Source organism: Cupressus sempervirens, chromosome 2 (genome assembly GCF_028749045.1).
Source record: "Cupressus sempervirens isolate cs-2001-9-10 chromosome 2, ASM2874904v1, whole genome shotgun sequence".
Classification (NCBI taxonomy): domain Eukaryota; kingdom Viridiplantae; phylum Streptophyta; class Pinopsida; order Cupressales; family Cupressaceae; genus Cupressus; species Cupressus sempervirens.
In genome coordinates, this window is record NC_143119.1 from 386,783,757 (window position 1) to 386,799,116 (window position 15,360).

Below are 15,360 nucleotides of genomic sequence, written 5' to 3' on the forward strand. Positions count from 1 at the left end.
TATGTGTGTGTGTGTGTGTGTGTGTATGTATGTATCTGTGTATATACATACAGACATATATACGTATGTATATATATGTATATACATACATACATACATATATGTACATATATGTATGTATGTATGTATATACATATATATATACATACGTATATATGTATATACGTATGTATATATATGTATATACATACATACATACATATATGTACATATATGTATGTATGTATGTATATACATATATATACATACTTATATATATGTATGTATGTCTATACAGATATACATATATATGTGTATATACATAGATATGTATATATGTGTGTGTGTGTATGTACGTATGTGTACATACATACATATACATATACATATACATATACATATACATATACATATACATATACATATACATATACATATACATATACATATACATATACATATACATATACATATACATATACATATACATATACATATACATATATATATATATATATATATATATATATATATATATATATATATATATATATATATATATATATATGAGGTTTAAGAAGGAACAATAAAAATTTATTTCAAGAATTGTGTATCTGTTTAAAATAATATATTTTTAAAAAAGAAACTGTTTGTTTGAGGTTGTTTTATAATATATAATGAACATTATCTAAACAAATATTTCTTTTATTTATTCAAATCCATTACATATAAAAGTATGTCTTCTGTTCAACACACAAATAAGAATTTCAAATTTAACAACATAGTTAGTTTTGAATGCATAGCTTTGAATAATTAAAAAATCAGTAAACTAATAATACTTTTCATAATAACTTTTAAAATTGTTAAAGAACATTAAATATAGAAAAAAACATTTCACGCAAAGCTTTTAAAGCAATTAAAAAATACTTAACATAATTTACATAAAAAATCTAAAAAATCAATTTAAATTGTCTAACCATTAAAGCAATTAAAAAACCCTAAACATAATTTTTTTAAAAGAAAATCTTAAAAAATAATTTAGAATGTCTCATTGGAAAACTTCAAGTGCATTATTACCACTTTATCTCCAATTGCAAGAAAATGAGTATGAAGCGTGACTTGACTAAATACGAGAGTAGTGTAAATTTAGAGACAATTGTTTAGAAAATAATAGCAAAGGAGCCTTTGAAAGCTACACAAGAGCTTACATGAAAAAACTGAAGTGTGAATACTCAAGGGCATGTTTTCGACCTCAAAAGACTATGCAAAAATGAAGATAAGTAGCTTGGCTAAAAGACAACCAAAGTAAAGTGCATGATCAAACACAAGCATTAACTATCAACAAATACAAATTGAATCCCACCAAAAGTAAACATTCAACTAAGATAGAGTTAAAACCCTTTTGATGTCGATGTTATGTTTTGTGTAAGCCTTTGCCCATACCTCACAAATACGTTTTCTATCATGTTGAGGGAGGCGTCGAGACAAAACAAGTGTTGTATAGTCAAGATACACAACATACACAACCCTTCATGAATGAGAGCACAATTTTGCCACGATTAGTAGCCATGTTGTTAGAAAAGAAGAAATTTGCAAATTTGTTGATATTATTTCCTTTCATCCTATAGCCTCCATGAACGACGTTATAATGGCGCACAAATCTTTAACAAATTCATTAGATCATAGGGATTTGTACTGCTCATTTAGATACTTGACAAATTTTAGATCTTCACAAATGACGATGAATGCAACTTTCTTTACCTCTTTGTCTTAATATCCACTTAAAACAAAACAACTCAACAATTGAGATATTTTGAAAATAGATAAATGATTTAAACTCCGCAAAATCACTCATTAACATTCTCATACTTTCTCAACATTTTGAAGTTTACTTCTTCCTTTCAAGATCTTCATTATGTATGTCTCCACCATATTCTAAAAATAAATAAAAATTAAAAGATTGACAATTCTTAAAAAAAACTTAAATTTTTAGAAATGAATCAATTCTTAAAAAAAACTTAAATTTTTAGAAATGAATCTTTTTCCATCACGAGAAATTAGAACATTTCCATCTGAAAACAAATTCTAGGAACAAAGCTCTCCCACTAGACCTATCAGCTTAACTAATTACAGATATTTATTTTTATTAATTGTTTTTTATTTGGAGTCCATGGTTCATTCTGCGATTTGAGTTGTCCAAATATCCTCCTATATACATATGCAGACGACACATATCCAGCAATTCAAATTATTCCATCGTCATTCCCACCTATTTATAGTAGCCTTATACAAATGTTTCCCCGGGGTCAGTTCTGATATAGAAAACATGGCGTCTGTATTACACTTCAAAAATACGGGCATTTCTTCGGTCGTTCCATGGCCTAAATATGTAAGAAATAATGCCGCGCCAAGGTTTAATATACTGGCAATGGTGAGAACTCGAAAGCAAATACGGCAGGAAAAGTCTAAGGCGAGAGGGAACAATGGGAAGCAGTCGAGGGCGGAAGATGAGAAATGGAGTTGCGTGAGTGGGTGTGGAGCTTGCTGTAAATTGGCTAAAGGCCCCTCATTTGCTCCCCCTGAAGACATATTTATGGATGTTGATGACATAGTCGTAAGTTTTTCGTACTGTCCACTTGTGCACCTCTCATGCGTATTTTATTTTTATGGTTAACAGCTGGATTGAATGCATCATCATGCACGGAATAGTTCTCAGTTGAGAAGCCCTAGTTGAAGGTTTCTCTTTATGTGAAATCTCTTAGGTAGTAAGTTCATCCTCAGCCGTCCACTGTATAAGGTCACGGGGAAAATCTCTGTGGTTTTCATAGGTGAATATCAACTTCAATTATAATGACATCTTCCCGTAGAAAACGCTATAGTCTTGGCTTAAAAGATGCAGCTCAAGATTTCGGGGCTTCCATCTGCAACGAGCTATAACTTAACATGTGAATGGACCAACAATCATAAAAAGGCAGCCAAAATTTACTCTTACTCACATAATCTTGATACATGTAAGGCACTATGAAACTTAGAACACCATTACCTAGAAGTCGCTGCAGATGGTGCTAACATGGCCGAATTTTGTTAGGAAAGCAACGTGCGGAAACACCTTCTTAATGTCAATTTTTAGGGGAAATAAGAAAGATTTCACAGCTACTTCATCAACATTTAGATGCACAGAAAAAAAAGAACATAGAAAATACAATGCACACTAGATAAACAAAGGAGATCAGATTTAACGTAGGAAACCCTTTCGGAAAAAAAACCACTACCCAAAAACCCCCGAGCAACTTTGTATTACTGTAAACAATTTACATACAACAAACTCTGGTTTTTGGATAGGCTCATAGGCTCAAATTGCCTTTACAGTCAACCTGAAATTCACACTTTCAAGCCATTCCATTCCTAATGAATCCCGTAGACATTTATACACTCTGCAATTCGTTATGGAATCTGGTGCATTAACTGTCATAGAACAAATCGGTCACCGACATCCTTGGAAGTCATCCATCTAATGGTCAATCATCCATCCAACGATCACTCCTTCAGGTATTAGATGTATCTAGTCACTTGGAAGCCTCTAGTCACTTGGATGTCTCCAGTCACTTGGATGCCTTTGGTGACATTCCTTTGTCTCGGGACACTCCCTTAGGCCTTGAGAATCTTCCTTCACCTCGGGAATCTTTCTTTACCTCGGTACACTCGCTTTGCCTCGGGAACCTTTCTTTGCCTTAGGAATCTTCCTTCGCCTCAGGAATCTTTCTTTACCTTGGGACATTCCCTTTGCCTCGAAACACTCTCTTCGCCTCGGGATACTCCCTTCGCCTCGGGAATCTTCCTGCATCGTACGGTGCACCCAAAGTTTCCTCACCATACTGTGAGCGTTGTACAGTCTGAGTCATTTCGAACGATCTCCCACTTGATGAGGACGTACTCATATCTAGAGAGGTACTTAACACGACCACATGTGCCATTCAGACTTAATTGCTCTCACTTTGATACCTCCAAGGTATACACCATAAATTCAAAAGAAATAACATATACAACTTTGAACTAGAGTCTCAAGCCTCAAAGCCAATTTGCCACATATACACTAAGAAGCTCCTACTGCACAGGTAAAGTCGGTCTTATATGAATCCATTAAGCAACATCACCACAGTCTTTACGTATTCATGAGCACATGTAACTTATCAATTTATACCAACTCCAAATACGAAATTGCAATATAATGAAGTGTCTAGCGAATGATCAATATACTCAATACAAAGAAACTTAAACCAAGATCAACATGTCAAAATTCCAACCATGGCCTCGAGATCATAATCATGGCAACATGATCTAAACAATCTCAACCAAAGAGATTACATGCTCCATTTAAACATATCATAACATGTTAAATGAAAACATAATCCACACCTTTATCAAAGACTCTGTCGAGCCCTCAAGATGTCAACATCTTCAGTTACATGAAGATTAACATCTCCAAACAATACTTCAGCAAATGTGAAAGGATCCTTTTGCAACATCAAAATCTCACGCCTTTTGCAACATCAGAAGATTATTCGCTATGTCATTGCTAACAACTCCCACTAAATTGTGGTGCCGAGTTACACATGGCATCTACGTCACTGTGAACAACTCCCATTGTACGGTGGTGCCGCTACACATGGCACCGTGACAAACATCTTCCACACGAAGATTGAATTACTCTAACCAATCATCGTCAGATGGCTGATTAGCCAAAGCAATACTGTTGGCAATGTCATCATCACTCTGAGAAGACTTAGAATTGGAAGAACTCTTCATTTTCTTCTTCTCTTTACAATCCTTTTGGATATGACCAATTTGCCCACCTAGCACTTCGCTTTGGATTTTTTTCCAGAACATTTAGGCTTCATGTCCTTGCTTTTGTCCTTCACTTGGTCTTGAATGATGAGAACCTCCTTAACCACCTTAGAAGATTTCCTCCGCATCTCCTCCGACAGAAGTGCAGCAACCACTTCATCCATTTTAAACTGGGTGGTAGTACTTCCAATGGCCATCGCAAGATGATCCCATGAATCAAGCAACGAGCACAAGAGTAACATGCAAACGCTCTTCTTCACTCACAGACACACCAATAGATGTCAGTTGTGCAATCACCATATTGAATGCATTTTAAATGATCTGCCACAGTCATTCCTTCGTCCATCTTCAAAGAGTACAAATTCTTTCTCAAGAAGAGCTTGTTTACCAAGGGTTTTCCCTGATAAATATTTACCAACTTCTTCCTCAAAGAATGCGTAGTTTTCTCCTCATGAACATTCAACAGAATAGAATCCACAAGACACATTCTTATTAGTCCTCTAGCCTTTCGATTTGCTAGATCCCATTCTTCTTGCTTCAAGGCTGAAAACTTGTTGCTAGGCACAACAATCCACTGATCTCAATCAACCAATATATCTTCAACTTTAAGTTTCTACAACTCAAAGTTTGTGCCATTGAACTTTTCAATGTCTATTCTCCCTATACCCGCCATCTCAATTCCTAATAAACACTTTGCAAACTCCCACTGGAACCAAATTGACACTAAAAACAACCCTACTTGACAAGGGTAACCTAGGCTTTGATACCACTTGTTAGGAAAGCAACGTGCGGAAACACCTTCCTAATGTCAATTTATAGGGGAAATAAGAAAGATTTCACAGCTACTTCATCAACATTGAGATGCACAACAAAACCAAGAACATAGAAAATACAATGTACACAAGTTAAATAAAGGAGACTATATTTAACGTGGGAAACCCTTTTAGAAAAAACCCACCACCCAAAAACTCGTTTGCAACTTTGTATTAACGTAAACAATTTACATACAACAAACTGCGGTTTTTGGATAGGCTCAGAGGCTCAAATTGCCTTTATAATCAACTTGAAATTCATACTTTCAACCCATTCCATTCCTAACGAACTTTGCAGACATTTATACACTCTACAATTCGTTAGGGAATTTGGTGCATTAAGTTTTCATAGAACAAATTGGTTACCAGTAACCTTGGAAATCATCCATCCAATGGTCAATCATCCATTCGATGGTCACTCCTTTAGGTATTAGATGTCTCCGGTCACTCGGATGCCTTTGGTGATGCGGATGCCTTCGGTGACATTCCTTTCGTCTCGGGACACTCCCTTTACCTTGGGAATCTTCCTTTACCTTGAGAATCTATCTTTACCTCGGGACATTCCCTTTGCCTTGGGACACTCCCTTCACCTCGGGAATCTTTCTTCGCCTCAGGACATTCTCTTCGCCTTAGGACACTCCCTCTGTCTTGGGAATCTTCCTTCGCTCTGGGAATCTTTTTTTTACCTGGAGACATTCCCTTCGCCTTAGGACACTCCCTTCGCCTCGGAAATCTTCCTTCACTGTATGGTGCACCCAAATTTTCCTCACTGTACTGTTAGCATTGTACAATTTGAGTCATTCCTAACAAAGTTCACCTAGTTCATGGTAATGGCAGGTAGGTTGAAGGAACAAGTGGCCAATCATTGCCCAAAGTACACACTGAATGCACAAGACAATGGTAAATTAGGAGTTTTGAGCACTTACTTGTTTTATACATAAGCAAAAGGATAACGTGTCCCTTGTGTCACATCAAAATGCATGGAATCCAATGAACGTATGCCACCCAACCAAATATTCAGCCTGTTTGTAGAGATTCTTTGCAATACAATCTAGCCCTTTGTAAGCTTGGCCCAGCCTATGACTGCCCTGCTTTTCCTTAAGTAGCGATCCCAACTTTAGACGTTAACACTTGATAGCTGGCTTTCAAAGTACTAAACTGCTTTTAAGCCAAAAAGTGAGGTTTTAGCTTCCTGACAGGTATGGGAACAGGAATATTGCATCCTTGCCTTAAATCTATATCTGAAAGTTAAAGATTCTATGATGCTTCAACTTCCATCTGCTTGTCTGCTAATTCTCTGACTGCTTCCAGAATGCATCCACTTGCTAGTCATGCATATCTATCGCAATATATCATATGAAATAATCGACATAAGATGTTTATCATGATCCGCCTACCAGTCTTTAAATTGCTGCTTCGCTTAACCACCTTCCAATACACAAACCAAATCATACTTGGCCTCTTCAAGCTTACAGAACACTTAAGTGACCCTGTGCTCTGCTTTGTTATGTTGAAATTCACACATCATGTCCAAAAGGCAAGAACCCACATTGGCTTGTGTGGATATATAGCAGTGATGTCTCAATCTCTGCTCTTCAAATTACAATGGTAGATCCCGTAGGTTCCCAATCCTATTTACCAAAATACAAAACAATATACTCAATGTACATTTTATTAAAAAGTGAATCTGTTTTTGTGTGATATAAGATTACTCAACCTTCAATATGCTCTTGCATCAAACACTTTGGATGAAAAGTTTGTAAGAATTGCTTTTGCAGAAGATAGTTTTGGCCAGCCAAGTTAAATTACTTCAACAGTGACCCACAAATCCTCTTCTCTCCCCTTACCTTCATGATTACCACCCTTTAAAAGAGTCACAACCCTTCATCATTGCTGCCCTTTGAAAGAATCACTCCCTTATTTCCTTCACATTCCTTTCTTCCTTTATTAATTCCTATGTTCCTCTCTTCCTTCCTTCCTTCCCATTTCCTTTCAAATGAGCTTTCCTCCCTTTTATATGTTACGTTGAGGGAGTCACAACTCTTCATTGCTGCAGGCGCTATTTCTTCTGTTGGCTACCCATAGCATAATGGCAAACCTTGTTAAGGCTGCATCACCATCATTTACATAGGAGATGCTGTTCGCTCATTTAAACACCAATTCAATTCAATAAAACATCGTCTACAGTAGCAGAGCAGCAGTTCGATCAATAGCAGCATCTCCTAAATTTTATTCTGAATTTGTTGATCTGATTATATATATAAAAGAGATATACTTGGCTGGGTGTTCCTCCCTCAAGTAGGAGGGTTTTCCCGGGATAATTATGTGTTTTATTTATTGTATCTGTTTTGTCTTGTTTCTGATCATAAAACTAACATGGTATCAGAGCAGGCATAAGAAAAGACCCGAACAGATTTGAATAAGAGGTCAAGGCAACTCACTAAGGAGATTTCTCAAGAGTTCAAGATGGTGATTGACGTCAAAGTTGAAGATAGACTTGAAGGTGCATCAAACTTCAACTCATAGAAATTCAGAATTCTAATTGTCCTTGAGGAGAATGATCTTCCAGATTTCACGGAAAAAGATGCACTTGAACTGGAAAACAATGCAAAGAAGATTCTATGGAAGAAATATGTCATTAAGGCCAGGAAGATCATGATTGACTCTGTAAAGGACCATCTAGTTTCAATGGTCTCAAAAAGGAAGACAGCCAAAGATATGTTCAAAGGACTACAAGGATTCTATGAGATCAACAATACAAGCTGAGCCCTTGCCTTAAGACAACTTCTTTATCATATCAAGATGACTAAAGGTGAGCCTGTCATGTCGTTCTTTATGAAAATTTTGGAATTGAGAGATCAACTAGGCAATATTGGAGATAATGATGATGGTAGAAATCTAGTCATGTTGGCCTTGAATGGTCTTCCTCAATCTTGAGAATCGTTTATTCAATGCATCAATGGAAGATCCAAGTTTCCCAAGTTTGAACATCTTCAAGCCGATTGCAGTCATGAAAAATCCAGGCTGGCAGCAAGAGAAAATGAGGGAAGACATCACAATGAAGAGAATCATGTGCTTGCTGCACATACTTCCAGAAGAGAAGGAAACAGAGGCTCATTCAAGAGAAATAGAGACAAATTTAGATTCTTCTCCAGAACCGAAGAGGAAAAAGGATCTCTCTCACATCCACTGTTACAAATATGACAAGTATGGTCATTATGCTTGAAATTGTTCAACTAGATCAAAACAACATGCTTCTACTGCAGACGTATCATCTCAAAAGAAGTACAACCTTTTTTTGGAGGGACTTCTATCATATTGAATTCATACTGCTTGAGGGCTAGCAAATTAAAGCAGGGGGGGCGCTTGTCATGCCCCCTTTCCATTTAACTCATGCAATGGATTGAAATGCCCTAGTCATGACTCCATTACTTTTTCTAATCTCATTTCATTTGTAGACTTCGCTTTGATCTCCCAAATGCTGGCCTATGCCCTCTTTGCATCTTTAGTGTGAGGGAACATGAAGGCTAAGGAGTTAGTGTAAGTGGTTGGAGTTATCCTTCTTGCCATAACTCCATTCTCAAGTTGCTTTTCTTTCTATTTGTGTTAGGATAGTAGGTTTCCTCTTTTTTCACACTTTCCAACCATCCCTTGCTTCCACTGTGCTCCTTTTTGGAACATAGGTGTTAACAAGCCATCATGCCTTGTCATGAATCCCAACCTTAAAACCTTTGCATTCTGACCAATTTTTCTTGTCCTCTACCTACTGCTGCCTTGCATGAGCAAAGTACTATTAATGTGTGAAATGTTGATGCAGCTCCTTCTATGTGATTCCCTTTTTGAGATGATGTGGTTTATGATTGGATTATCCTATTGTTGGCGGTTGTAGTCTAAGTTTGAAGGTTAGAGGGCCCCAGTTGGCGGTTCAGGAGGTCGATTCCCATTTCAGAGGACAAGAGAGTTTAGAATTACTCTTTGTTTGGTCAATTTGGTACACATCATGTTTATAGTAATTCACTTATCCAGCATTTTTTTATTTGGGCACTTGTTCTGACCTTAGTTGTAGTGTTAACCCTTTGCATCTTTTTTGAACTTGTATTCAAGGATTTTCTAATTTTAGTTAGTGAGGGGTTGATAGAGATGGACCCTTACTATTTTTGGTAAGCCAGTTGCGTGCACAATGGAAACATTGGTTGACGTCTAGTTGACTCAGTGATTTAAACTGGATGGCACATGTTCATGATATTAAGTTATTAATAAAGTGAATTTTATTAATAATTTCTTACAAGCCTATTATAAAGTAAATGGGGGCCATGAGACATTATTAAAGTGCATTAAATTATTAAATTAATTGGACACCTAAACCAAGGAGGTTTTAAATTGATATTACAAAGGCAATTTGTTGCAATTTAATAATCATTAAAGTGACTTACTGCTGAAGCTACTTGGATCGAACTTATTGAAGGAATTATGCAAGGCCAATGCAAAAATCGATTCATTATGCATATATGAGCTTTTTGACTTGTTTTCTTGGAATTTGGGAATTGTGTATTAGACAAGGGATTCTGCACTTTATCAGCATTGGAGGGCGAAAATTCTTTTAGTGCTTTCTGCAATTTGAAATGGTGGAAGACCCATTGAATTTTGCATACTACTCATGGATTCATTATGGATTCACATTTGTGCCGAATTCAAATAGAATTTTAGTGCTTAGTGAATTAAATAAAGCTGATTGCAGTTTCCAGCTCGGCATGGATTTCGAGGTGGAGAAATCATTCTTGAGATTTTATTTTTGGATCATTTAGTGATGTTTTTCAATATCAGACCTGGAAATGTAAAAATCAGAAAATGGGTATGTTGGAATTTTCTATAGAATCACTTTTTATGATCTGGGTTGTCTTTTGTTTGTTGAAAAAGTGATTGTATAAGCAGGAAATGAAATCTGGAACTTTGAGACTCATTGGATGGTGAAAAATTAGGACTTTTTGATTTATGTGTTTGCTGTTAGCATTTCTGATATCATGCAATTTTTTAATAAAGGTGTGCGAAGGAGTCCTTGGTGTTCTTACATTGTAGGCTTCCACCTAGTGCTGCCATTCATCCTAGTCTCATTGAAATTGGACTGCATGGACCTTTTGTTAGTCAAGTGATATCATTGAAACTGATAAGGGAACCAATGACAAACATTAGTACAATAGATAGGAATTTACATATCTGCCTAAGCTTGCATTTTATAATTCACCAATTGCTTGGGTTGGGAGACTGTTGTTGTAGATGCTCTTTTATTGATTCTTTTCAGTTGAAGGTGAAAGGAGAATGGGTGATTGAGAGCTGAAGTCTAGTTGAAGGCAGTTAGAAGAAAGAGAATATTGGAGATAACCGTAATATTTTTTAATTGAGTTTCATAAGTTTTCTCTAGTTAAGGTTAATTGAAAGCATCACTAGGCATAGGTCATTGCTGTGGATGAATATGCTCTGACTTATTATTACTTGTGCATGTCTTCTGTCAAATTGTGATGGCCTTACAGGTGTTTGGGAGTTCGAATTTGAGCCACTCTATTAATGCTGCACTAATTTACCTTCATCCTACAACCCTTTGGACTATAAAATTTATATTTTAAACTAATTGAGTGATTATTTTAATCCATCAAGGATTTTAATTGCTTTGTGACATTACGCTGGTAATAGAATATTATTTTGGAAGTTTGCTTTGCACATTTCATTTTGTGAATTGACAGACTGTATTTACTATTTAGTTGAAGGAGTTGACTCTGTCAAATCTACAACAGCTTGGTCCTTCAAGTTGGGAATTGAGTTCTTGCTGAAATATTGTAATTGAGAAGAGAAAATAGAATGATATACTGAGCTTTGTCAAACACTGGCTTACAGTTTACACCATGTTAGACTAGCAATCTGGATATCGATATTAGCTAACAGTTGCTATCTTGGAAAAAGTATTCCAAATGGGTCAGTGTGGCTAACATAGCTGACTTAATTCTGAGTTAGTTATAAACTTTGGGACATCTTTTTTGAATTAGCTGTAGAAATGGCAAGATGGTTGCTCGATATTGTACTAAAATATAGCCCTCATATGTCTTTCTTGAAACTTTTCTTTTCTGTTACTGATGTTTTGATCCAATACATTGAATGCAGCTATATTGGAACATGACAGGTCCTGATGGATGGTGTGTAAACTATGATAAAATCAATCGGACTTGTTCCATTTATTCTGGTAGGGTTTTTGGTTGCTGTTTTTCTTTTTTTTATTGTTAATATCTTGTTGGATAAGTTCTATGTGATATTTACTATTTTATCTTTTATCTTTTTCTTTTTAAAAGATTTATTATTTGACATTTCTCAAATTAGTCTTCCAAATATTATTACATTCATATAGTTTAATTAGCAAGCACAATGATCAAAATTCATTTGCTGCCTACATTATTACGTTTGGCATTTGGACCCGGCTTAGCTTAAAATTATATAGCTTATGAAATTAATAAATTGCAAGCATAGTTTGTTCTGAGTTTTTTTTGGATATCTTTAATAATTCTAGTCTACTCGACTGCACAAGATGCCACTTCATACTAGGTTATTTGGTTGAGACTAATGAGAATCATGATAGTGTTAAAAGAAGAATCTAGTGAGTTATGAATCAGCTGATTCTTAATCAGTATAATTATCCCTTTAAAAGAAGAATCTAGTGAGCTATGAATCAGCTGATTCTCAATCAGTATAACTTATTATCCCTCTTATTTGATTCCAACAATTTCTTCTATACATCATCATTTAATACAAATTAATGCGTATAAAACTACAGGCCATATTGATACAGTTAATGATTGAATGAGCAGAGAAGACTCAAAAACTAATTTATACAATGCAAACTGAAGGTGCTGAATGTGATAGTAAAATATCCAGACATGTATTTACTAACTCTGAATGTGTATGGTCAGAAGATAAGATGGATTCATGTATAAAAAAAGTCACCTCTTAAACAATTGCTGCCTTATGTACTGAAGGGCATTTTCTGTGGTAGACAAAAAATTGATAGCATGGTGTCCATTAATAGAGTAAAAAGATAAAAAAAAATTGACAAAATATAATATGAATACAAACGCTTACTCTGTAGCTGATGGAGACATTAAAGACTATCACTAACATTCATTTCTATTTCCTAATAATAACAACATTTTTCTTACTTTCAACTAAAGTCTAAAAGTAGCATATAATTGCTCAAAGATAGATAATAAAGTTCATTTATCTTGTAAACGAAAGGATTCTTTTACTCAAGAAGATAGTGTGATTTGCTGCTTCTTGAGCATTCACATCTTGATTTTAATGACTGTACCCTAAAGAAGTGAAATTACTGGCACTGACTAGAGTCTAAATACCAAGATGTGTTGGTAAGTTAAGGTGGTTACTATGTGGCACAGGATCCTGAAAAATGAAACAGGTATCATATCTCCTGTATTTGAATTTCTCATGCCTCCTAGTTCTGAGTTATTTTCAACCAAAATGAGCAAGTTCTATCTCTACATTGAAAATTGTTTTGGATTGTATGTTATATAGTCGCCTTCTAATTCTGAGTTATTTTCAACCAAAATGAGCAAGCTCTATCTCTACACTGAAAATAGTTTTGGTTTGTATGTTATACTATAGAGTATAGAGCATCATCTCTCTTAAGTTATTTGAAGTATGCATTGAGATTTTGTGTGCATCTATGATAATTTATTTAAAAAGTGAGGGGTTTTTTGTTGCTTTTGTTCATGGAAGTAAATATAGGACAGATGGCATGAATTCTTTAATATCTATGTTTTGAGGGTTAATGTCTATAACAATTTAACAAATCTACATGGTGAGTGACTTGTGGCCCATGTAATTCCCTGTTGTATCAATTCTAAGATCATGCTATTACATATAATTTTCCTAATTCCTATTGTTGGGTCTCAAAAGTCAAAAGTTAAAACCATGGCTTCAGAATCGTAGAACTCTTCTCACCTTCAAAGCCAGTTACTTGTCATCAAGATGGTAAAGAGGGGTTCATCAACCGATTGAGCAGGGTTAAAAGCCAATTGATGAATGTGGGTAGGCTATCTGATCTCCTAGACTTTGGGCTTTTCTTAAACACGAGAGGGTGTTCTTAGAGGTGTTTTTAATAGGGTTTTGAACTAACTAAGATGTAGCATGACTGCAACATTATCAACTATACCCAATGTATACTTGGCTCCTATATTTGTCACTAGGTCAAGACAAACTAGCTTCATAATCAGTATAATACAGCTAATAACATACCTTGCACATGCACCTATAGATGACGACAATATCATGATCCCCTTAAATGATTTCATTTATTATTTTGTACACAGTGACAAGGTGTAGACGTGTGACATGATTCTTAAATGATTTATCTATCTGGGTTTGCTGAAGATTATTGCTTGGATTATAGTATGGCTAATAAATATGTATGTCCTTATCGAAGTTTAATCTACTCCTACTACTGAAATGGATAGACTCAGAATGAGCAACTTATCATGAAGAGCCTCATTACTTTGACCATTTAAGTGCACACAATAAATGAACTCGCTTGTGACTATATCTTGCAGTTATTTCAAGGGAGAGTCTACAAATGCCACTTTTTACCCTTCTTAAATACAAGATCTCTGTATGGGGAATCTTCTTGTTAGCACAAAAAGGATCTCAATGCTGTAGTATGTTGTAATCAATGTGAAGGAAATATCACTATATATGTAATGGGGTGGTCATTGTGTTTTTCTTTTCAATAATTCTGTGCACTTGTTTGAAGATTGAGATCAATCACAGAGATTGAGATCTTTAGACTTGGACAAGGAGTTCTCTTTGCATGAGATATATGCAATGGAATTCAGTTGACATTGTAGCTAGGCAAAAATCTATTAAAGCATAATTTAAACTTACAAATTGAAACTTTTACCTTTTTTTACATTATCATTAATTTTTGGAACATAAAGTTGGACAATCAGATTGAATTTTTCTTTTTCTCGCCTCAGATGCATGGTGGGAAACATTTTGTGCCAATGTACCAAACCTTCAGAGGATTTTAGTTTGAGTTCTGAGCCAATCATGCAGTGCTTCAGGTTGGGAGTGCAATTGGAGTGTTCTTGAGAACATACACTTCAAAAAAACACAATAGACTTTTAGTGCATAAATGGAATCCAGTTCGTGTTCATTACAACTTTTTCTTTAACATAGATAGATTTTGGGTAGTGACTTATGACCATGTCTGAACCACACATGCTTGAACCTCTCATGAGGTTTGTAAATAGCTGAACTCGTCAACTCTGACTTTTTAAAAGTAGAGCCCTAGGATGCATGTACAAGCACAGTGTCTTAGTGCATCTTTCTTCCTGCTTCTCAATAGCAGCCTTGTTGACATAGAGAATAAGGGTTTCATAGAAAAGAGAATAAAAATGATAAAAGGGCTAATACAAATTTAGGCTTAAATTCTGGGTTTTTTAAACTCTAAATGTTACAAAGAGATAGGGGCAGATTGTTCACACAAATTAAATACACAAAGAACAAATGATTATTACTGATTACTTGTACAGAGCGCACAAAAAATCAGAACAGAGACTTAAGTCTTATTTCATTAGTTAATGCTAAGAATCATTACGACTCAATGATCCTCCAATCTTTGGTTTAATAGAAACAAAATCTGTTATCTGCTCCTTACTGGCAATGCCAGACT

At 35.3% G+C, this 15,360-nt stretch overlaps 1 protein-coding gene across 1 annotated transcript in view; it reads left to right on the forward strand.

The window, feature by feature from the left end:
- The first annotated feature begins 2,104 nt into the window (after window positions 1–2,104).
- Window positions 2,105–15,360, forward strand: part of LOC149572753 (zinc/iron-chelating domain protein) — a 36,063-nt gene continuing 22,807 nt past the window's right edge. Inside the window, exons 1-2 of the mRNA XM_089811984.1 lie at window positions 2,105–2,593; window positions 11,790–11,868. Of these exons, the coding sequence (XP_089668110.1) occupies window positions 2,198–2,593; window positions 11,790–11,868 (475 nt within the window). The 5' untranslated portion in view covers window positions 2,105–2,197. The remainder of the gene's footprint in view (window positions 2,594–11,789; window positions 11,869–15,360) is intronic.